At 46.4% G+C, this 23,951-nt stretch overlaps 2 protein-coding genes across 5 annotated transcripts; both read right to left on the reverse strand.

The window, feature by feature from the left end:
* Positions 1–2,663: 2,663 nt before the first annotated feature.
* slc35a2 (solute carrier family 35 member 2) lies at positions 2,664–10,123 on the reverse strand. Of its 3 annotated transcripts, none has more exons than XM_029834246.1 (6): positions 9,914–10,123; positions 8,619–8,801; positions 8,118–8,269; positions 7,252–7,374; positions 6,598–7,178; positions 2,664–3,565 (listed from the first exon to the last, which is right to left on the reverse strand). In XM_029834246.1, the coding sequence occupies exons 1-6, from the start codon at positions 9,975–9,977 to the stop codon at positions 3,538–3,540; spliced, it is 1,131 nt and encodes a 376-aa protein (XP_029690106.1). In that variant the 5' UTR covers positions 9,978–10,123; the 3' UTR covers positions 2,664–3,537. The 3 variants fall into 3 exon arrangements, with proteins under 3 accessions (XP_029690106.1, XP_029690108.1, XP_029690109.1); XM_029834248.1 differs by having other exon boundaries at positions 6,588–7,178; XM_029834249.1 differs by lacking the exon at positions 2,664–3,565 and adding an exon at positions 4,077–6,201 and having other exon boundaries at positions 6,588–7,178.
* Positions 10,124–14,186: 4,063 nt separating this feature from the next.
* Positions 14,187–22,864, reverse strand: otud5a (OTU deubiquitinase 5a). 2 transcript variants are annotated; one of them, XM_029834245.1, is made up of 9 exons: positions 22,000–22,864; positions 21,043–21,133; positions 17,152–17,216; positions 16,913–17,069; positions 16,679–16,827; positions 16,330–16,515; positions 16,019–16,223; positions 15,776–15,847; positions 14,187–15,547 (listed from the first exon to the last, which is right to left on the reverse strand). In XM_029834245.1, exons 1-9 carry the CDS (start codon positions 22,582–22,584, stop codon positions 15,414–15,416), a joined length of 1,644 nt encoding a protein of 547 aa, XP_029690105.1. In that variant the 5' UTR covers positions 22,585–22,864; the 3' UTR covers positions 14,187–15,413. The 2 variants fall into 2 exon arrangements, with proteins under 2 accessions (XP_029690105.1, XP_003963065.1); XM_003963016.3 differs by having other exon boundaries at positions 21,043–21,136; positions 22,000–22,863.
* Between the last annotated feature and the right edge of the window lie 1,087 nt (positions 22,865–23,951).

The raw sequence follows: 23,951 nt of genomic DNA on the forward strand, positions 1-23,951 counted from the left end.
GGTGGACCTGGGCCCACGTGCGGCTTAAAGCTGAAGTTCGCGGCTGCACCACCAGTCGATGGTGCCGAGAAATCCCGGCTAAGAGCAGCGGGAATGTGGTTCAGGGGTGGATTTTAATATCAGTAAAACAGATATACAGGTGCACGCTCTGGTGGTGCACGCTCCTTCCATTTGCCAATTAAAACTGCTTCACACATAGATGCTCCTCGCTAATGTTCTTCCCTCCAGGATTCCGATCTAGTGGTAACTGGAGTGAATTGGGACAGTGAACAGGGGGCCGTTATGCTGCCGCCTGAGAACCAGTGTCGCCCCCTGCTGCAGTGACAGGGAAGTCCAGCCTGGACCGGTGGAGGCAGGAATGTCTCATCTTTTCCACATCCACATCAAATGTAGATAGAAATCCTCGTAGTCCACACGTTAAACAGATTTGTGGGATAAATTTGATGGAAAGTGAAAGAGAAGCTTCAGGTTGAGAATGAAAAACAGCCGGGTGAGGAGTGTTATAGATGTTTAACAATGTGAATAATGACTGACCTCTTCTAGCCTCACCTGTGAGAGGGAGGCAGACCTCTCAACTCCTGGGTGAGTAAGAGTCCAGCCCAGCCCAGCCCAGTCCAGTCCAGTCCAGTCCAGTCCAGCCCAGCCCAGTCCAGTCCAGTCCAGTCCAGTCCAGCCCAGCCCAGCCCAGTCCAGAGAGGAGAGGAGAGGAGAGGAGAGGAGAGGAGAGGAGAGGAGAGGAGAGGAGAGGAGAGGAGAGGAGAGGAGAGGAAACCATGACCCAGTGGGGTGACAGAGGCCTGTCAGGTGATCATGTTTCTGGACTCCGGCAGCCTCGGCCTATAGCAGCATAACTAAGATGTGACCTAATGATAAGACGACCCCCTAAGTGTGATAATCTGTCTGTCTATAATAGTAACTGGAACTACAGAATTAGTAACAATAAGCTTTTTCAAAGAGGTAGGTTTTAAGTCTAATATTAAAAGTAGCGATGGAGTCAGCCTCCCGTACCTGGACAGGGAACTGGTTCCATAGCAGGGAGGCCTGGTAGCTAAATGCTTGGCCCCCCATTCTACCCCTAGAGACTCTGGGGACCACAAGTAGACCAGCATTCTGAGGGCGGAGCAGTCTATTGGGCTGATAAGGTGTCACTAGCCCCTCCAGGTAGGATGGAGCTAGGCCTCTGAAGACCTTGTAGGTCAAAAGAAGGGTTTTAAAAATTATTCTAAATTTAATGGGCAGCCAATGAAGCGACGCCATTACAGGAGTTATGTGATCTCCTGTGTCAATACCTGTCAGAACTCTAGCTGCAGCATTTTGGATCAACTGGTGGCTTCTTAAAGAGTTGCTTGGACACCCTGATAATAAAGAATTACAATAGTCCAGCCTGGAAGAAACAAATGCATGGACTAACTTTTCAGCATCGGGCCGCGTCAGTAGTTTAATATCAATATTACTATTACTAATAACAGCAGCAACACCATTACATTTACACTGTTTATTTGAAAAGTGTGTGAAAGCTTGTGAAAAGTTCTTTCACTGTGACTAAAACAATGCTTTTCCGTGGTATTATTTGAGTTGATCAGGGCATCCTGGCAGCCTCCCTCCATCCCTCAGATCTCCAGGGATCTGCAGCTCTTGTCTGCAGCCATGTACATGCTTATGGATCACGCTAACATGGGTCCGGTGCTTCAGGAAGTCCAGAGAACCAGACTGACCGGCGCTGACGCCATGTCTGGTGTGAGCTACTGCTCTCCTCCAGACCAGCTGCAGTCCAGGCTGATACCTGGAGCCTCCGAACCTAGAACCCACCCACAGGAGAGGGGTCAGCCCTACGTGGCTCCTAGTCTGCTAACTGCCCAGAGGTCAGTGCTTCTTCACAGCTATCAGCTCCTAAATTACCACAGCAGTCAAAGAGACATGCAGGCAGGATCAACCAGGATCTAAAAGGACTACCAGGGTCTAACAGGTCTACCAGGGTCTCCAAGGATTATGAGAAGAACCAGGATCTGCCCGGACTACCAGGATCTGCCAGGACTACCACAATCTGCCCAGATTACCAGGATCTGCCATGACGGTGGAGGTGTAGAAGAGGTGGAGGAAGACCCCTAAAGGACATACAAAGAGAAAGTGATTAACTTCTTCTATCTCCATGGGCAGAGGCAGCAGAGTGGTGGTCTCTCTAGAATTGTGCTTCTAGAGACCCTGCACTGCATCAGAGGTTGTCTTCACCAGGACGCGTGTGGCCAGGCCAAAGGTTCCGGGGCAGGATGGGTAGGATATAAGGGCATCCCTGTTGGGGTCCAGGGTTCTGGGTCGTGTGCTGCTTGTTTCTTCCTGCAGGGGGCGTCGAGGAGCCGGTAATCGCCCTGTTTAAGGATGGAGCGCCTGTCTGCCAGCGTCAGAGAGTTACCGGTATCGCTTTTCCATGCTAGACCTGACTCCCTGTCTGTTCGAGGCCTCCACGCCGCCCTGAGAACGCGCAGGACCTGACTCCCGTGTTTGAGCTCTCTTTGACCCCCGGAACGCTGGACGAGCGCTTCCCCTGCGGTCCAGACCCGCCTGTCTGTCTGTCTGTCTGTCTGCCCGCCTGTCTGTCTCTCCACTTCTCTGATGTGTCACATTAATTGAAAGCAGAAGGGGTTCACACGTCAGGACAGAGTGCATTTAACAAACATTTAGTGTTTTATTGAAGTATAAATAAAAACAATACGTTCACATTGTTTAAAAAAAATGGTTAAACAGTTTTGAAAAGCTTTAAAAAAACACATTTTTACATCAAAATGTCTCTGAATTATTCAGTTAACGGAAACAATTGACAAACAGCAGCAGACGTCTGACTGAAGTCCTTATTTCAAAGTGTTCTTTTTTAAACCAACTCTGTGTTTAATGAATGTTTTACAACTTTGTAACAGACCTTAAAAACAACTTTAAAACAAAGGAGCTTGTAAAAAAAACTTAATAAGTTAACCATGTGGGATAGAAAGGTATAAAAGGGCCAATGAATTAAATAAAAGCAAAAATATAGCACCACTGAGATGGTTTTGTACCAAACAACCTACATGTTGGAATATTTATTTCCCTTTTTAAGTTCATTTATATGAGAATTTCTGTTAATACTTATATTATAACACCCCACAAGGCCTATATATTAAAACACAGAATACTAATCTATATAAAGGCTGCAGAAATAGCTCTATAATATATATATATATACTAGTTCTATATTCCAAATTCGTGTGCATTATTGTTAAACTCTTATTTAACCCCCAACACTGAGTATAACATCACCCGTCAGCCGTTATAAATGAAAAAGAAACACCCCAAAATGTTGTTTCCTCATTCAAAACTGGCATTCAGAAATGTGAAACTATATAATACTGTGCAGATGTCGACTGTGTAGTTCCTATACAATCCTTACAGCACTTCACATATGATAAGAACACAGTAGCACTACATAAGGGGGCTGTAGCAGCATTTCTGCTGCTTTTCACCTCAGATGTACACAAGGAGGCAGCAGGTGCTTCACCAGTTCACCACTTAGGATCCCTTTTCTTTATCTCCATACCTGAGGAAGAGAAGAAGAGCTTAGCTCACCCGAGGGACACTGACATCATATGGACACTTTATTGCCGATGGCAGGCATGCATGCATGCAAACATACGTGCATATACGATGTACGTGCATATGAATATACAGACAGACTGAATACATTTGCATATATAACTTGCGTGTGCATATACATATGGATAAATATGTCTTTCCATATGTACATATAACAAGTTTATATGGCACCATCTAGTGGTCTGTTTTGGTCATTGCTGTCATCCAAAAAATCGAAAAATTCTTTGGTTTGATTTTCAGATTTGCTAGAACCTCTCAGGAGAGCTCCAGTGTGAGTTTTGGTTAATAGTTGGGAATAGGGGCTATTTAGTCAATCCAGTTTGTTATTGGCCTAGAAAAAGCAGCTAGTTCAGATGGGGTAAACTTCATTTGATCTTTAACAACAACACTGCCAGCAGAAGATGAGCTGCCACTGTTGTTATAACCCGTTATAACCCCGACACCACAAGCACCAGTAATAACTGCTGACCTCCGGATAAAACTGGATTTTTTGAAAAGATAATTTGTCTTTCAGGACCAAAAGACTTGACAATGTTATGAAACTGAAGTCACACACCGGCTACAATCAAAAACCACCACAGCAGAGACTTTTGAACATAATTTAGATATAATAACCTGGATGTTCATCATTTATTGACAAGACAAACGTCAGTGGTTTTGAATCCATATGATACTTTATATAAATCTTTCCAGAAATAAATCTGTACAGAGGGATTGATACAGGAATCAGGTACGAACAAACAGTTGAAACAGTTGATTCTCCCATAAAACCGAGAAATCCTCCTCAAACATCAGAGAGGAGGCAGCCGATGGCCGAGTCCTTCCACAAACACCCGTCTGCTCAGTTCTGAAGACTGAAATGTGCCACCGCCTACATTCGCTTATCTCAGAGTCTTCAAAATTCAGCAATTGAAAGAATAAACTCAAACACTTCGATATTTTTGGTTTACATCATCATGGAACATTAATATTTAAAATCATTAGACCTGCTGTCGCTCACGGTTTCTCAGTAACAGGAACACGAGTATGAAAGACAGCCAACTTTTTGAGTGCAAAAGAATTTATTATATTAAACCTGTTTAAAAATATGTTTTCTCTGAATGCCCAGACATTTTACAGCTTGACATAATATGCATGCATTTGTTCCCCACAACTACACGGATTACTAATAAACAATATCATCATCAGGAGTATCTGAGTGCAGTTGAAGGAGAATTTGATGATGTAAAAAAGTGTTTGTTGAATTTTGCCAAAGGGGGACAGTAGTGTAACAATGTTTGTCCTTGTTCAGTGCCGCTCAGCTGTGAGATACAGCCTCTATCCTGGTGACTGAACGTTTGAAAGGCCTGCAGGCGTAACACCTACACCGACCTTTGCTTCTGCCATCTGTGATGGGTCTGGGTTGGTTCTGGTGCTCCTCTCTGAGGACATTTATGGTAGCGACATAGTGAAGCTGCAGCAACAACACACTGCATCATGCTGAGACCCTTGTTCTTTCACATTTTTGATTCTCATGAAATAAAAGACAGTCCTCAGTAATAAAATAGCTGTTTCTCTCTCCTAGTTAGTTGATGTGTAATAATTATTCATTCTGGCTTTATGGTGGATGGCTGATCGACGTGGAGGTCACATGACTTTCTCATACCGTCAGGTTTTTGCCAAAGTTTCCCCCTTCAGCAGACTTGAGAATGTGTTCATTAAACATTTGTAACATGAACTGCTGAAGCGGAGCCTTCTTGGCTAATCTGGGATGCTAATCTTTAGCAGACTCTGCTGTAGTTACCTTCAGACAACATCACCGTCCAGAGGACAGCAGGACAAACGCCGAACCGGCTCACCGCGCTCGCGCCGCAAGTGTCGCCCGTAGGTCACCGGGCATCGCATCGAATTAGAGACACATTCAGGATCCCTCGACGGACCTCGTCCCACCAAGCGAGACTTCCCACCCGACAGCTTCCCCGATCACGTTTACACCAACCATCTGAGCGGAGCCTTGGAAAGGCTTCACTGTCAGACGATCCTTCATTGAACTACCCACACGAATCACCACCACCACCACGGCTGTATGGCTTCTGTGCACACGAGAAGGCACCGAACAGTCGACCCCTTTCGACAACAAAAAGACCCTCCTGTGTTGGGGGGTCTGTGGTATGCTGCAGGGCGCCTGTTAGAGGACAACCAAACCAACCAACCAACCAAATGTAATGTTAACGCAGTGTCTTCCGAGAAAAGAGACGTCCCAGTTATAGCGAACAAGGAAAACTGTGCTGTTGTTTTTGAACATGTTTGAGCTGTATCAGAGGCTGCACAGTGAAATCAATCGAACCAGATTCTGCTCCTGAAGCATCGACGATCCAAACCAGGCGTCCACGCGGCGTAAAGCGGCGCGCCGATTCACCGAGTTAGTAGAGTCAACAGATTTAAGGCAGACAGGAAAGGATGTGTGGCAGTCAGGGTCTCTGAGATAGCCAAGCTCCTTTATCTTTATCCTCCTCCTCCTGCTCCTCCTCCTCCTTTTGTGCTTTGAGCAGTAAGTCTGTGTAGGAGGCAGGGGGAGAAGGTACGCAGCCTTCAGGAACTCTGAGACAGAGGAGAACGGGTTAGTCTTTAACAGAAAACACAGGATGAAGTTATCATCTCCCTCCTTCTCCTTGAGGAAACACAGAGCAGCAGAAACAGGCCAGTTCGGCGCTCTGAGGGCACCGACTGATGTCCATCAAGAGGAGCAGAGACAGTTAGAAGGACAGCAGGAAGCAAATGAAACATCTCCCCTTTCTCCCGGGGGAGGGGAGAAGGTCATCGGTTGGAGGCTGAGCGAAAGCTTCAGAAAACAATTCAAAGGTGGTTAAGACGTAAACCCCCAGAGCGTTAACGGATTTGGAGCTGCCGGCAGCAGCAAGGAAGGAAGCGAGCGAGCGAGCGAGCGAGCGAGCACCAAGAAAGAGAAGAGAAAAGAGTCACTTCACCAGCACTGACTTTTCCAGAAAGGCCTCCATAGCTGGGTCTCTATTTGTCCGGGGTGACGCCAGGGACGCCAGCGAGGACGGCGAGGACAGGGGGCCGCTGGCTGTTTTCGGGAGGCTGTACATATAGACGGCGCCGATGACGAGCCCCGCCCCCACCGTAAAGACCAGGTCCACGTGGAAGCCAAACAGGTAGATGGACAGTACCGTTGAGATGATGATGGAGAAGGAGGTGGCGAAGCCCTTCAAGATGTTGTCGGCGTACTTCACCACCACGGCCACCAACAGCCCACCGAAGGCCTGGTTGAAGATGACGCACCACACCAGGTCGGTGTAGCCGAACAGAAAACCGCGCTCGGCGACGGCGGCGCCGTCGTTCCACCACAGGCCCAGCAGGCCCAGCAGGGTGCCAAAGATCCCCAGCTGCACGTTCCTCACCCACACGGAGGCAGAGCTCCCCTTCAGGATCTTCTCAAAGTAGACGCCGGCAAACCCCGAGGACAGACAGCTGATCACCACAGCGATCAAACCAGCTACGTAATTCTGGTCGGAGCCGTCCAACACGGACGCTTCCTTCTTCTGGTCCTGCTGCACCTGCGAAAGAACCAACACGAATCACAGCAGTGAAAATGCGAGGAGCGATTGGTATGGATGGCGGAGACGGTACCTGGACGATGCCGACCCCGGTGAAGAGCAGCAGCAGAGAAATCCACTGAATTCTGGACAGAGATTTCCTCAGCATCAACACGCTGAACAGAGCCGTGGTGAGGATTTTGAGCTGGTACGTCACCTGAGAGCGTGGGGACACACACAAACACCCCATCAGCTATCTGCTGTCACCCACCAGACCCCCAGAAGGTCCAGGAGGCCCCTCTGTGACTCTACCGATTTAGGAGAACACAATTGAAATGTTTCAACAGGGGGGAAAAAAAAGGATTTTCAGGAAGATTTGCGCCACCTGGTGGATGTAAATTGACAGTGAGAACAGCATCCAGAGTAGCGACGATCTGGGGCAGTGGATCTGCCCCAGCCCTTGAGCAAAGACTCGGGTGAGACTGGTTGTGATGTGTAGCTGATGACATTCTTATGACGCAGATAAGCTGCATTCAGGGGTAAAGTCAAGACTAAAGGGAACACAATTAGTAAACGGAGCCATGGGATCATAGTCTGCAGAGGATCCGCTGGCAAAGCATAACGCCGAAAAGAAGACAAACTCAAAGGGCTCAACGAAGCTAATTACTTTGGTTTTTACCTTGGAACCGGGATTTTAGCTGCGTCACCAAATTTTACTGCGAAAAATCCAGGTGATAAAAAAAAGGATATAGAGAATAAAGTTGTTCTACCCGGAACTAAAAAATAAAAACCTTTACATAGATATCAAACATATATCCACTTGGAGTACGGCAGGCACCGTTGCACTCAAATATACATCAAGGTTCCATTCATTCATACGTCAGGATGAGCCTGACATCAGCCTAAAGGATCACGTTACTGCTACATGCTCCCGTATGGACGCTTTAGCCTCCACCTGACCTGGAACGTGGCTGCTGGCAGGTTGGATATAGCGATGTACTGCAGGTTGTTCTGCAGCGTGTAGATGAGTGAGGGGATGGCGAGCTTCAGCGTGTCTTTGTACTGAAACACAATGGCATCCAGCAGAAGAAGAGCCGTGTCCTTCACGCTGACTGTGGGGCGAGAAAGAGAGGGAAAGGAAAGAGGAGGCGACTGTCGGCCAACTTCATTTTGTAAACAAAGTGGTATATTTGACCCGGTGAACGCTCTCCGTCACCACGTTTATCAATGAAAGGCTGCATCCACAAACTTAAATTAATGAGCACAACAGATCAGTCATGGTTTCTTAGAACTGGGTGAAATTAAGCAACTTCAACCACTTCCACAACAAGTTTGTGTTCAATGTCCATGTGGGGTTTTTAAATAAAAGAAACAGTCGTTCAATCAAAGATGTGTTTAATGAACGGCCTTAACTGCATTCTTGCTTTATAACATCAACGATATTAACAAGAGTTTTCTTACATCTCTTCTGTATCAGGATGAGCACCAGACAGGTGGAGACCTTCAGGATTTCAGCCATGACGACAGCAGACGTTGCAAAGAAATGTTCCCCAGGCAACGTGCGCACATATCTGATGCTGAGGATGAGCGATGCATTCTGGACCACCAGCACTGCCAGGCTGATGTACTTCAACTTCTTGTTCACTGTAATAATGAGCAATAATTAGGGCGACGTGCATTCATGTGGACATTAAGCCTAAATCGGTTCATTTTGACACATACGTGATCCAACCATCCACCTATTGCGAGTACAAGTGGATTCTACCGCTGTGCTTCATTAGAAAGTTTCAACTGTGCTCAAACTTTACTTTTATTCTTTTTAAGGCCCACAATTACAGAATTTAAAAACCACCATTGCAAAGGCTATTAACAAAAAATGCAGAGTGGACACATAAATGGGGAAAAGACCCTTTAACGCAGGGGCCCAAGCTCAAACAACCACCCCCATATTAATGTGCCACTGTTGCTCACCTGAGCAACAGTCTACAAGTCCTAAATCACAAAACACTAAAAGTTAAAAGAAATCTCCCACACAAAGAAATCAACTCTTCAATATTGTTTTATCATCGCTACCGTTACTATATGTGTTGTCCTTGCTCATGTTAATAACAGCAATGGACGGATTGGGAGGAGGATGTGCGGATTAAACAAGCAGGATTCTCAACGGTGTGTGTGTGTGTGTGTGTGTGTGTGTGTGTGTGTGTGTGTGCGGTGAAACGGCGGAGGGGGGGGGGGGCACACCTGCAAACAAATTCTCCACGTCACCAACTGGCAGCAAGTAATCAGCACAGTTGTTGATGGTTTAACATTAACCAAGTAGCTTTGTTCACTAGTGAATTAAGCGAAAACAAGAACAAAACCGACGGAAAACGCTTCGGCGGCTCCAAGAGTCCGAAAACTAGTCCCAAGCAAGTGTTCGGGGGTCGATTAGCCTGGCCTTGTTCCTGCTCCACTGCGAGACCATACGAGTTGAGTATTTGATTTACTTAGTAAATATGAAAAAAAATTAACCAAGCTCAGCAGGCTTGTGAGCAGTTTCTAGCTGGGTTTGCTTCATGTGCTACTGCTCTAGCCTTCACTACCCAGCAGGTCACGAAGCTCGGTCTGCTGGGCACAGAGAGACAATTAGAAATTCTTAACTTTAATAAATAATGTCGTGACTCAAACAAGAAGCCACTGTCCGGAGGTAAATGACACGAGCGCCGACGTTGATGGATTTCAGGGTTCTTGGTTTGCAATCCTCCGAATACGCTTACCTTCACTTTGACCCCGGCTCGCTGTGTTTTCCCCTGAAGCTTGGTTGTGGGTCCCTGCGCCCATGCTGCTCACCTGGTGCCAGTGGCCGCACTGCTGAGCCTTTTCCCTGGTACTTCCGTGATTAGACCACGCTAGCCACTCAGCTAGCCTCGGCTCCAAATTATTTCCAACCGGAAACGACTTCCGGTTTCCTCTCCGTGTCAAAACACAGGAGCCAGTCTTTTTTTTTTTCTTTTTATCGGACAGAAAATGGGCAGCAACGGGTTCAATGGAGACGAGCAAAACCTGCGGGGATCGATAAAAACTGCTAGACCAGGATGTAAATGTTCCAGAACTACAGGAACTACTGCTGCACAGATAACATCCGAGTTTTAAGATGTATCACGCTGATCACGATTCGCGGAACGAAATTACGTAGTTTAATCTATGTGAAGTAATTTTTAAAATTACTTTGGCTAAGCCTGCTCTAAGGTTGAGATAGTGGTGATTTTTAACATTATAAATCCAATTTCCTTTGTAGACGTGGCAACTTCTTTTAAAATAAATACAGGAGTAGCATTCAAAGTATACAAAACTTGATTTAGAAGAACACGATAGACCTAAACGATACTAACATTATTGAAAAAAACATTATTAAATATTAAGAGGAATATAAAAACACGGAATGGCATTTCTGTGGAGCACATATTTACTAGACGTTTGCGATAAAACGCCCTAAAAATAATCAGAGTGAGAGATCCTGTTACTTCTCCTCGCAACAATGACTTCTTTGTTCTCGGTCAGAATCAACATTAAGGGATCCTATTGGCTGTCACAGGACGCGCTGGCTAATGACGCAGTGGAATATGATTGGCTACCCCAGATCACGTGACGTCAACCGTCACAATTGAACGCGCATACATGACTATTTGCAGGTTAAATCAGCCCTTTTCTTTATGGACGCGGCACCAGTGTATTAATGTGCATTACTTCTATTTAATTTTCAATTATAGATTATGACGAAATAATCTAAATGCAGGTGGATGGCAACACAGTTTGTGAAAAATCAGTAGCTAAAAAGATTATTTTAGCAGTTAATATGTCTTAATGATTTCGTAATTTGGCTTTATATTTTATAGGCCAGTGTCTAGACTCTTCACTTGCTAATAAATAAAAATTCTTAACAGATAAGATACAGATGTAATGATGAATATGATCATATTAAAAGTTAGACTGTAATTTGAATTATACTGAGCTACTACATGACCTACCTAATCTCTAAATATTCAAGATTTGGAGTCATCACTACTATTGTGGAAACAAACATAAAACATGCTTGGAGAAAGGGCAAAGAAGCTGTCTAAGTGTTCAGAGTAAATGGTTATTAACCTGTAAATTATTACTAATATAATCACAGCTGCACAAATCCAGTCCTTAGGGGCAATAGTCCAGCCGGTTTTCAGTCCTACCAGACAGGAATAAATCTTTGTCCAAAACAGTGGGGTCTCAGGTAAGAGCCTGGTAGAACAGAAATCCCAGTTGGACCAGAGTCCTCAAGGACTGGATTTCTGCACCCCGGATCATACCTGTAAAGTTTCTCCTTCAGGACCCAGGCAGCCAAATGGGCCCAGTTTTAGGTGAATTGTAGCAAACATAAAAACAGTTGTTTGGTTGTAGGTTGAGATGTGAGAAAGAAGGCGCCGATCCTGGAGAAAGTATCGCTTTGAAGAGCACAGTCACTCAGACGGTCGGCGGGACAAGTGTATTCTGAGACATCTGCCTGACCTTTGACCTTTCCCTGATTCTGCTCTGCCCGTGGCTGCTTTGTCCACCCAGTCGTCACCCCCACAGAGAGGCAGATTCTCTGAGCCTTCTCACAACGTCAGTGTGTTCTGGCTTCCCTGCTCCACTTCGGTCCTCGGCCGCCATCTGCCTCCTTCCCGTTGGCTCAACCTGTTTGTCGCCAACTGCCGACCCGTGTGAGGGACCAGCAAAGGTCATTCACAGCTCCAGCTCTGCTTTTGGTGCAACAAAAGCATTTCAGAATATTCCGGCTGACAGCAGGATTCATGATTCCATCCATAACGGCAGGTTAGCAGCCCCAGACATCACACTACAGCCTCCATGACTGATTCACTTTTGACTCCCATTCCGAGAATTCCCAGACATGTTAGATCATTAGGGTGTGTTTTGGATAATGTGAGATGAGTAGTTGTGGTTTTGGTCAGCAGTGTTTTGGGGGATTTCTGTCGGCCACTTCTGGGAAATTTCACCACTGTTTTATTATATTTCTGAAAACTATAAATCAGGATTCGTTCAAATATCAAATATCTGTCTACACTCATGCAAATATGGGAACACTGCCTTTTAAACACTTCCTGATAACAACTGGTGCACTACTTCCAGGATGATAAACAACACAGGTTCCATACCCTGTCGGGTGTGCGTGCATGAGAAAATCACGTTTTCTCAAGATAATAACCCCAAACCTGTAGAAGCAAAGGCTCTTGTTACTCCATAATTATCACATAACAAACAAATGTTGAGACACGAGACTGTGGGGGCCTTCAGCAGCTCCTTCAGCAGCAGACTGTTAGACCCACGGTGTAAAAGTGACTATAAAAAACCAAAACACCTGCCTGAAAAATTGTATGGAGGCAAAACCCTCAGAGGGCATTATTTAGAGTCAGTGGTGCTACAAGTGCAGACTTTCAACTCTAATTAACTTGCTGCCCTCCAGAGCAGAGAGGAATCCTGAGAAGACCAGCTCATCCATCAGAGACAGTGGGTCCACCAGCCTGGACCAGTCCCAGTACCCTTCCAATGTCCATACGTGGTATTTGTGGATTGTGGCAGTTGTGTCACAGAGTATACAGAGGCGTCACACCCCATTCCAGGGCCCTTTGCATTAGCAGAAGGGTCCTGGAATGTGTGTGTGGGGGGGGGGAGGTGGACATCTTTGAGCATTGACTAGTTTATGGACATGGTCTCATTGTTCTGCATGATGTTGGTGCAGATCTGTAGAACCTGTGGAGAAGATGTCAGCAGTGCAGACAAAATCATACTGGGGACAACTGTCATCATCTGGAGGTCTCAGGGGGCCTGAAACCCATCATGGTGCAGCAGAACAATGAAACCGGAGGTGGGGCTGTAGTGCTATTATCTTCATCATCATCAGGAGTTGTCAGCAACTGTTTATTTACTCTTAATGTTGGTCTGATTTTAGCATTTCATTTTTATTTAATCACTTGTGTGACTATGAAAGTCAGCCCACATGCTTCTGTCATAAATCCAGGCTCCACCTATTATCAGAAGGCCAACGTGCATCATTTAGCATGAACAGACCGAGTTGTGAATCCAGACAGGATCCGATCCGATCCGATCCGATCGCCTTGCCTTTGGTCACATTCTCACCGATGAGCCTCTTTTCAACAGGTTACAGAATATTAACGTCGCCGTTCCATCGAGTTGCCAACATAAACGTGTGTCGCTGCCCCAGCCATCGTTTCAAAAACATTTTCATTTTTATTCAAAGAAACTCATTTAGTTTCACCTCAAAAAAGAAATATAACAAACTTATATTAATAACAATTATCAATCATAAACAGAATAAGTCTGACTTATTAATTTTTTTTATTATTTCTGTTGCTTTTCCTCTATTATGATATTGTCAACATGCAGCTAGTCTGGCGGACGGGGTGACCATGACGATGGAGGTGAAGATGAGGACGAGCGCTTGCTTTTGGTCTGCTTCTACTCACAAGCAAATAAAATGACTTCCAGGGAGAGGAAGATGGAAAACCGCGAGGGGACATGAGCCTAAAGCAGACGTCTTTAGCTTGCATACATACAGTATATATCCATATAGATATATAGAAATAAAGAGTGTGGGACGAGTTGGGACGCCAGCGATATAAATAAGGGTCTAACAGCTGTTGTTAACAGCTGGGCATGACGTCAGAGCCAGGTTTATCGAGATTATTATTATTATTTGTCTTCTACGGTAACTTTACAGGAACGGAGAGGCAGGATGTGGACTATGGCGAAAAGACCCGTTCCTGGACTGTGAAGACTAGCAACTCAAAACACAAGAGCTGAAAGCTGCAGCCAGGAGCAGCAAGTGTCGTTAGTCCCTCTGAATGCTGCTGCTGCTGCTTTCAGCTCCACTTCAGACCGGTTTTACTGTGACATGGCGGGTGCGAATGAAATGGAACTCAAGTAACCCTCGACAAAAGAAATAACAGTCAGAAAGATGCGGTTATAAACAGATTAAGACTTGTGGTAACAGCCTGAATAAAACGAAAACTGCAAGAATTTTTAATTTTCAGCAATCTTTGTACAAAAGAACTGGTGGCGGGAGCTCAGAGGAGACTTCCCAGAGGAACAAATGACAAAAACTGTAATGCGATTAATCTGGAACCACAATCGTTTTGACAGTGAACTGAGGACGCGGGATACCGTTAGGAACACTCGTCCTGCTGGACCAGTGGTACCTGGGAATTCAGGTAATCTGGATTAAATGAAGCTCTTCTGTACGTGACTCTGTTGTAAACATGTCAACAAACACAGGCCCTGTGAGAATGTGTAGGTCAGATCTTTCCCCAGATTAGTTCCCTGTTTACCACAACAACCAGTTACCATTGTTGCCTGATATACATACCATACATATTAAATATGTAACTGCAGCTACAGTTTGTAATAATAATGCAATATACACGGGTCAGCTTCCTGATTTCCAGGCTCTCCTTTTAGTCATTTGCCCAAACACAAAGCATTTTCTGACGACAACCATCAGAAAACCCCGTCGTCGGGGCGACGGTTTGGTTCTATGCGTTGGATCGTCGCGGATTTTTTGCACACTCGTCGGTTCAACTGTTGCAAGGAAGGAAAAAAAAACAAGAAAGCAAGCGTTGTTTACTAAAAGAAGAGCCAAAGTAAATAGTTTAGGTACCATGCAGTGGAACAGCTTCAGGCTTCGCACGGGCAGGCGCCGCGCTGGCGCGGCGACGTGGACATTTCTATTGTGCGGCCCCCGGTGGGAAGGATCCTGCCAACTGTTCGGGTCTGCGTTCTGTCCCGAAGCCCAGAGCTCAAACAGCTCAGGAAACACAAACCATCAGTCTCATTGGTTTACTGGAGCTGCTGAAGTGTTTTCTCAATGGCAGGACGGGAAACCCCCCCCCCCCAAAAAACAATTACGCTTGATGTCCCGTCAGCGTCCAGTCAGATCCTCCTGGGTGGAAACCAGGAAATGAAGGGAATGAAGCTGGATCCCGACTGGGTGGACGCAGATGGCAGGAGGGGACAGCTAAGCAGGAAGGGGGGGCGGTATAACGGAGAATTCATTAGTTGAAACACCTGGATAAAAAATAATATCAAGTGTACAATTTGAAGTTTGATTTTTCCCTGCTCGATCTCTGTGCGCAGTCTGAGGCGGGATGGGGGGGGGGGGGCGGGGGCTGAACGGCGGAGAGCCAGGAGGTGAGATCAAAGGTCAGTGTTTTGGGTGGGAGACAGCCATCAGCTGCTGTCGGGGGACGTCTCCCTCTCCCGGTGCATTGAGCTGCTCTGGTGTTTCATGCTGTCCAGGTACTCCTGCTGGGACACGGCCAGCACCGACGCCAGAATCTCATCGTCCTCCCAGTCCGTCAGCCCTGCAACACACACACGGCCGTCACGGTCTGACAGGATAGCCCCCATATGCCAGGTCAGATGTGCCGTCCGGCTTCAGAGGGAGGAAGAGGGCCAGATTATTAAGAAACCCTCAAATCCTCAACGTTAGCTTCAGGCTGGTCCCGCTTACACCATCAGAAGTCATGCCTTCCATAAGGACGACGGCGTTTACAGCTGTTTTATCTGTGGGCCGACGCAGGTAGACTCACCAAATGCTGTAGGAGACATCTCCTGCATGATGGCTCTGTACTCCAGATGATGACGACTCTGATTGCTGGGACCTACAAACACACAGATTCATCAGAGATGCCACTAATCAGAACCCTGTCAATACGCTGCTGCTGAGCCATAATACGACTGAGAGATTTCCTCATGACAAGGTGAATAAGGACGATCCTCTTCAGAGGGAGGGAGTTGGAGACGGTGACGGTGTGTGTGTGTGTGTGTGGTACCTGGTGCACAGGGGGAGGGGGGTTTGCTCAGTATGAGAGCAGCTCCGGCCGGGGACGGTGGCTTGTTGTTGCTAGATGGAGTATTTGACAGGTCGGAGTGGGAGGGGTCGGAGTCTCGTTGTCGTGGCGACCGAGCGCTCCAGTCCTCAAGACCGCTGGAGGCAGCTGCTGTTGCCGAGCTACAGGTGGCGCTGGCCTTCCGGGGCTGTAAGGGAAGACGGTTATCATTGGTTAGCCTGGACTGTGCTGTGTGTGTGTGTGTGTGTGTGTGTGTGTGTGTGCAGGACAGTAAACGTGGGACGTCCTCCCACCTGTCTGGCCTGTTTTTCCTGGTCCTGTAACCACTGGAGGTATGATTCCCGGGCCACCTGCTCCTCGATGGCCTCATTCGTGGCCTCCCAGTCTGTCGCCCTCTTCTTGTCCTCCAGCATCTGCTGTTCGATCCACGACTCCTCCGACGTCTTGATGGCCGATTTCATCAGCGTCTGGTCTGCGTACTGAAGGACACGCGTTACACTTCAACACGGCTGGGCAAGCCGCTCGCAAGCACCCCCAATATCTATTCTCTAAATGAAGGACGAAACTCAGCAGATTCCTGGCAGAACAACCAAAAGCTACATTTGCTTCTAACTCTTATTGGGATGTTTTCTGTGAATGTACCCCGGGTTTGAAGGCAGGGAGTCCCAGGCCAACACCAATGGTGGCCTTGTTTGGGTTGACTACAGAGTTGTAGTGGATGTTGCGGTGGTAGCTGACTCGGATGGGTTCGTCGTTGTTTTGGTGGATACCGTGAAAGGTGTTTATTGGCTCTGCGGCGGGAAGAGACGGAAGCCAGGTCAGACAGGTGAGGCCGGGGACAGGTTCCCCCCCCCGAAGTCCGACAAAAAGGCTCACCTGTGCCGTACTGGTACACCTCCACCGGTCTGTTGTACATTTCAGCCATGGCCTGCATCTCAATGTGGTTGCCATGGCAATTGTTTTTCCTTTTCCTGTTGATGTATGTGGTGAAGTCCTCTGTCACATAGTTGGAGAAGTAATCAGCATTCTTCATCTGCAAGACAAGAGCGGCATTCTGAGCTGTTTTGGGCCCAGAAGGTGGGCAGGGGGACGTCTGAAGCAGCGGGGTGGCTCACCAGGTAGTCCATACAGTGCTTCCTGACCACCTCGTGCATGTCCTGGTCTCCGTACACCTGATCCGCTGAAACACACACAGGCAGGGAAGAAATTCAAACCATCGTTTCCTCTCATTCCGTTGCTATGGTAGCAAACTGGACGTGGCTTCAAACCTCTGATCTGCCCGTGCAAACGCTAAACCCAAAACAGAGAATTGGATTTGCTGCGTTAAACGCACAAAAATAGGTTATTTAGTGTGAATTATTCTTGTGCGAATGCTGCTTTGATCCCCTCATTCTCCACCGTTGCAGTAATCTGCACCACAACTCGTCCACTTTTAAATCTCGGCGTTTAATCAACAAGCCACAGAAATTGTTTCTTCTTCTCTTCATGAATTAAAGGTTTCGAACACGGAGGGCTTTAATGCTTGTGCGTGCTCATGCACAGGCGTGCACAGGTCACGTTCCTCATCTTGTGCTCTCGCGATGATGTCACTAAAGTCCTCAGTGTCATTTCAGTGCCTTCAAACTAAAAACTGCTGGTTCTGGCTAAACTGCACCACTGTGTTAACGTTTCTTGGGTAATAAACAATTTAACAGGTTGAGGAACCATTCTGGACATTAAGAATGACGCGGCGCCCTCAGGAACGCCCCAAAGCAATAAGCTAGCAGCCGAAATAGAGCTCACGTCAACTACGTGACACCAAGCACAAAAGTAAGCAACACCTATTACACCCAGAAAAGGGTTTGTTTTCCACAATATGTCTTCTTTGATTTAACCGACTGTGTAGCTAACCTCAGCTAGTGGCAGAAAACAAAGCTGAGAGGTTGAAGCTAAAGGGAGGTAAATAAGCATGTGGTTGTGGTAACAGAGCTGCTAACCATACACATTCCATGCCAAGTGGTCACGACACAAGATCACTCTGTAAACACTGAATCAAAGTCAGGAAGAGGAGAACTTTATGGAGTTCACACATTTCTACCTGGTTGACCAATAAACTATGAAGATTTTTGTGGCTGTCCAGCAGTATGTTTAATGTTTAATCACGCTAAAGTTCTTATTTGGAAGCCGAGTGGTCCACAGAGCAGAAGGAAATGAAGAATGCGTAAGAGGAAACACACTGTGAGCTATTCAAGGATCATGTGGGCAGCTTCAACGTGACACACGACCGTATTTCTGGAGAGGTGTGTTTAAGGGCGACCACGAGACGTCAGCGCCCAGCTTTATACTGGCTGAAACAAGAGGAGACCTCCTGCAACAACTCCAGAGGGTCGCCCATGGAGACTGGGTCCATGTCCACCCAGCACCCACCTTTCCACACTGCTGGATCAAGCACTTGTTACAAGGTTCACAAAAGAGATAAAAACCTGAAAATCTTGCACCAAACGTGGGAAAACTAATCAGCAGCTTTTCCCGCAGCGTTCCAGTTCAGCAGGTGTATTACAGGGAATGGGATGGAGCTCTCAGGTAAAATATGGCTCCAGAAGAAGAAAGGAAGGCCCGGTTTAAGCCAATTCAGAGACCAACGTTCCGTCTCTGAGAAACAATAACATGAAGCGTCACGCTCTGTTTATTTATTCAAGGTCCAGTTGGAATCAAACTGAATCCAACCGAACAGAACGTCATGCAGACACGTGTATTCAGTGAAAGGGCTCGCGTTGGGTCCGTGCTGCAGACCGCTGCTCCGGAATTCTTGCTTGAACCGCAGACTTTATTAGATTTATTAGTAGGACCTTCTGCACAGCTCTGTGGACACACTGGCGGGTAGTCAAACAAGCCGCCCGGCTGTTGTCCACTAACTGGTGGACGCATGTTAAAAGAGACAGAGCCATGGACGGGATGACGTTGGAGCGTTCCTGTCCATTAACAACCGGTCCCATTTGGACCCTCCGTCTGTCTCTTTCCTGTGCAACACTCACTCTAAGCTACAGACCAACATTCACATCGTGATGGTTACAGGACGTTTGAGCTGCTTACTAGTCCCGTTCCAGCAAAATTGCCAATTATTTTTACAAGAAGGTGACAAACACGCGCCCCAAACCACATCCTCCTCCTGAGAATGTGCCACCCATTAAACTACCGTAATTTCCGGACTATAAGCCGCTACTTTTTTCCTACACTTTAAACACTGCGGCTTATTCTACGGTGCGGCTTATTTATGTTTTTTATTGTGGCGCACTATCACAACTATTGTGAATCAGTCATTTTTACTAACCCTCATCAGCGTGGAAAATACTAGAAGAAAAGCATATGATGCGACTTTTAAGTTAAAAGCGATCACTCGCGCGTAATCTTGGCATTACGGTAATCAATGGCGAGAAAGTGGAGACGCCAACATGAAGAACTGATCCAAAGCAAAAAGACGACAAAAGCTTTTAGACGTGAACATCGCAGGTGGCCCGAGCTTGAAAACGTTCTGGGAGACTGGGTGAACACACAGAGAGCAGGCGGCCGCGGTGTTTCCGCTGTACAAATCAGACTGAAGGCAAAAGCAATCGCCACTGTGATGAAAATAGAAGAATTTAGAGGTGGGCCATCGGGAGGTTTTAGATTGTTCATTGTTTGAGTAAAAAAAGCATAAATAATGCAATTTGTGTGTAGCTGATACAAACGTATATTTCACGGTAGCTGCATTACAGACACCGTTAGAAAAAAAAGCATTTACCTGTACAATATATTTATGTTGCTAAGCGGATTAAATTAAAAGAAAAGTTAAAAAATCCTGACGTGATGAAAATTGGATTTAAGGTCTCTGTATAAACATACAAGTGAAAAGAGTGGCTGTTGTTTCTTACCTGTCTGTCACTCATCTCTTACTGTAATAAAAATATCTACCGGTACTGAATGTTTTCGATCTAATTTTTCATATTACTACGTGGGATACCTGCGGCTTAAAATCCAGTGCGGCTTGTATAAGTACAAAATTGATTTTCTTTCTAAAATTAGATTATGCAGTTTTTAATCAGGTGCGCACTATATTCTGGAAATTACGGTAATTTAATATTCAAAGATGGCTAAAGCAGCCCTTCTACAAAGCAATCTAAAATGCACATCATATACAGATTACTAACATTACCGCCGTGTCACATGCACTGAAAACGCAGCTTGGAAGATTATTATGGGCCGTCACAAGAGTTTCTCGGAACAATCAGCTCCAATAGAAGCGTTGTCATTGTGTAAACGGACCCCAGCAGATGGAAAAACCACATGGTTTTGAACCAGAAGTGAAAAGGACCCATTGACGAGTGGTCACGAGCGACGAGCGTTGAGTGGTTGCCACCTTGGAACGAGCAACACATGTGTTTAGACAAGCCGAATGTAATGGGACCAGAGCGCTGAGACAACAAGAAGCCTCCCTGAAAGCAAATATCAAATCATTATGTGCTCGTCGTTGCAACGTTAGTGGGAGGAAGCAGACACGGAGAGGAGGGCGCATCAGTTTTGTGCTCTCTTTCTCTGCCCACTGCAGATGAGACCCAAAGGTGGCGCCTGAAGCACGTAACCTCGCTCTGGCCCTTGATATCCGACCCTTGCAGCCATCAGAGAGGGACAAGGAGCAGTGATGCAGCCATGAAAGCAATCAGCACAACTATCAGTGCCGCCCACCAGGCCGAGCGACTGGCAGAACCTCAAATCTCAGGAGCTCACGTTAAGAGAGGGGAACCTTCGCGTCCGCGCGGCTTTTCAGACAGAATCGCTTTTGATTCTTTGTTTGTGTGCGTCCGTCCTTGCTTAAATACATGGACGAGGGGTCGATGTGGGTAGAGATAAGGCCTTATTTTCATGCTAGCAACAAGAACTTGAATGTGTTTACTTCATCTTGTTTGGAGCCGTTTTTAAACTCCAGCTTCACTTCCAAATAAATACTTCTCCATTCTCGAGTCAAAAATCTGTGTGTGTGTGTAACTCACCCACTGCTCTGAACAAACACGCCCCATCCTCCTTCATCTTCTTGATGACAAACCCTTTCTTTTCGCACAGCGCTTTTTCAAACCAGTGTTCCTGCTAAAGACAAGGATGTACAGAGTCGTAAGGAGGCGCACGGTTGCGTTCTACTTCTACGTTTGCACTTGATCTGTTAAAAACAGCAACACTCAGCATATTCAAAGATAATTAATCATCAAAAGAAGCCAGCAGAGTCAGCTCTGTTGCAAACACACAGGGGAAATAATGCAACGTGAAAAACAGCTAAATATCCAAAAACACAAGAAGACATAAGTAGATACATTTTTTCATATAATATTTTTTCCATATGTGGTGCTCTTTATCTATTATGATGAGTGTGAAACATTTCGTTTTGTTTGTTTCTGGTGATTAACTGAGATATGGTAATAGTAATATTACTACAACTCCTGTCACTGCTGGGGCTGATAAGGAAAAGATGCATTTTATGTGAAGACAAGGCTAAAAATACGTGACAGGCTAGCAACAATTGCCCGGTTACATTTTCTCACTCCATCAAATACTCGAACCCATTAAATTTAAGTTCTTGCCATTTTCACGATGCATCGAAATATTCTATACTGTTTATACTTCAGCCGTCAATGTCCTTGTTAAACACTAAGAGCGAAAAGTAATCACATTAGCTTAACAAACACTCTGTAATAATGATAATTAGCATGTTAGAGTGCTTCAATAACTGTCTGTTGAGAAGAAACGCAACGTGTTTCGACTGAAAATGCCCAAAGAAACGATCATTAGTATTTTTGGTGCATCCGGAAACGATAACTAAGATTATTTTGAGGCATTTTTTTATCTATTAAAAATCCTTAGGGGTGTGTTTGGACCGAACAGTGTTTACGTTTATCTTGCCGGTACCGTAGCAGTAGCATTAGCAACGCTTATCCTAGCTAGCATTTGCATTCTACCTGCTCCATTGTAGCCGGGTCCACGGTTTGTAATCTTGCAGCGTTCTCATACTCGTCCTCGCTGTTGTTTCCGGCTCCTTCCTCTGTGTCCTGGGTGGACCCCATTCCTCCAGGTCCTGTCACTCCGGGCTGACCTCCCCCGGCCAGAGCCGCCACCACAGCACCGGAGCAAGTGCCTGCCTGTCGGCGCCTCTTGCTCAGCCCGGGCCCAGAACAGCAGCTCCCGATTCCTCCACAGCCGACAACGCCGGCCGACACGACGAGGTCGCCGCGAGTCCCCGCCACCATCCCGCCGCTGCTGTCCCTACCGTCGCCCGGCCCCACCGGTGAAACAGAGCCGACGGGCGGAGAGGAGGCCTGCTGCGGCCGTGAGCTCGCCTCGATGTTCCGGCGGTCCTCCCTCGCGGAGGCTGCATTGGGTTGATAGGACCAGGGTGGCGGTGAAGCCCTGGGTCTGGATCCAGTCCGACCTGCGTGCGTGTGTGGATGTTGGTGCGGGTCGGAGCCGCTCCTGCGATCGCTGTCATCGGCGTGGTCCGAAACACCTACCCCGGAGCTGGGTTTCTTCTTCGGGAGAATCGTCATGGTGGTGTCAATGTGGAAGGGAAGCAGGGAGGGGGGGTCAGCGGGTGACGATTACTCCCTTTCTCGATCAAATGCTTCGGTCTGTAACCCTCCAATCCGGACGTTTCCTTCTTATCACCAATATGAGGCTTTTAAAAGGGCGAAATCGACGTCAGACGCAATTTCTGGGCTTCGCCGGTGGCCCGGTAAAGGAAAACAAAAGCGAGTATTTCTTCTTCGGCCGTCCACTCCACAAAACATCAACACAATCCACAATCTGACGACGGGCCCGCTGACGTCACTTCCGGATTGCGGCGGCAGCTCTTTTTTAAGTGTGTGTCTGCTCGCACAATTCAAATACGTGTGAACATACTATGTACGCGGATACGTGCACGAAATACGGCCGATTTTATTTGATGTAATGTAAGTAGGGGGGGGGGGAGCACAGAGCTCCGCCAGGAGAGTCATTTCATCACATTTCAGTAATTTTCAAGGTTACATAACGCGTTTGGATGCTTTATGGTCAAAGCACCCGAGCTTTTATCTGAAAGGTCAGTGTTCAAAGATCCCTCCGGAATCGGGAACGTCGCCACAAATTCAATCATCTTGTTCTCCCTTGATCGGCATTTCCTGAAAATTTCATTACAATCCGCTGATAATTGTATTGATTTGTTATTGTGCTAACACAGAGACGGTGTCACATGGCCTGCATGGCTCAGCTGATAAGAACATTAAATACTGTCCTATTAATTTTTGATTCGTCTCGATTAAACCATCAATGCTTGCGCGCGCGCACGCATGCAGAGAGATTTACGAATCCTATTTTACAGTCTGAAATTGCGTCCCTAACCACAGAAGTACATTTCATCATCAACGTTGCACTGTTTAATTACCATAACATTAATCAACAAAGTAACCTTAAATCCCAGGACATCATCAGTCAATATATATAGCCAATGTGGTAAATGATTCCATTTTAATATCTCAAAAATCATTAATCGATAGTGACCAGTGGCCCATTTGATTACACGTGGAATTTAATATAGATGAGACACTAGATGGCGCTGTGGTGCATCTCTACCAGAAAGAGTTCGGCAGCAAAGCCGCAGCTTCCAGCTCTGCATGTGGGAGACACAACAGACTTTAAGATCTACAGTCCTTTCTTCTGTTAGTTTTAGTGATTCTAATCATTCTTTGGCTCTTATTTTGTGATCGGCAGGTTTCTTTGTTGCTCCTTCCTGTGAGTTGATCTTCTTTGTGTCGGTCAGGCGTCCTCAGTCTGATCAGCAGTTCCAAAAAGAGCTACCATTCAGAGCTTCCATTATTACCCATTTTCATAAAGTACATTTTCAATAAGGAAACATCTGGGCTGCAGATCAGTTAACAGA

This window comes from Takifugu rubripes, chromosome 3, assembly GCF_901000725.2.
Source record: "Takifugu rubripes chromosome 3, fTakRub1.2, whole genome shotgun sequence".
NCBI classification, from domain to species: domain Eukaryota; kingdom Metazoa; phylum Chordata; class Actinopteri; order Tetraodontiformes; family Tetraodontidae; genus Takifugu; species Takifugu rubripes.

Excerpts from the sequence above, each read along its gene's own strand:
- slc35a2 (XM_029834246.1), bottom strand. The coding sequence starts at position 9,977 with ATGGGCGCAGGGACCCACAACCAAGCTTCAGGGGAAAACACAGCGAGC. Across the intron at positions 8,802-9,913 it reads GAGCCGGGGTCAAAGTGAAG|TGAACAAGAAGTTGAAGTAC; the intron begins GTAAGCGTATTC and ends TCATTATTACAG. Across the intron at positions 7,179-7,251 it reads CCGGGGTCGGCATCGTCCAG|GTGCAGCAGGACCAGAAGAA; the intron begins GTACCGTCTCCG and ends GTTCTTTCGCAG.
- otud5a (XM_003963016.3), bottom strand. The coding sequence starts at position 22,584 with ATGACGATTCTCCCGAAGAAGAAACCCAGCTCCGGGGTAGGTGTTTCG. Across the intron at positions 21,137-21,999 it reads ACCCGGCTACAATGGAGCAG|CAGGAACACTGGTTTGAAAA; the intron begins GTAGAATGCAAA and ends CCTTGTCTTTAG. Across the intron at positions 16,224-16,329 it reads AGGAAAAACAGGCCAGACAG|CCCCGGAAGGCCAGCGCCAC; the intron begins GTGGGAGGACGT and ends CTTCCCTTACAG.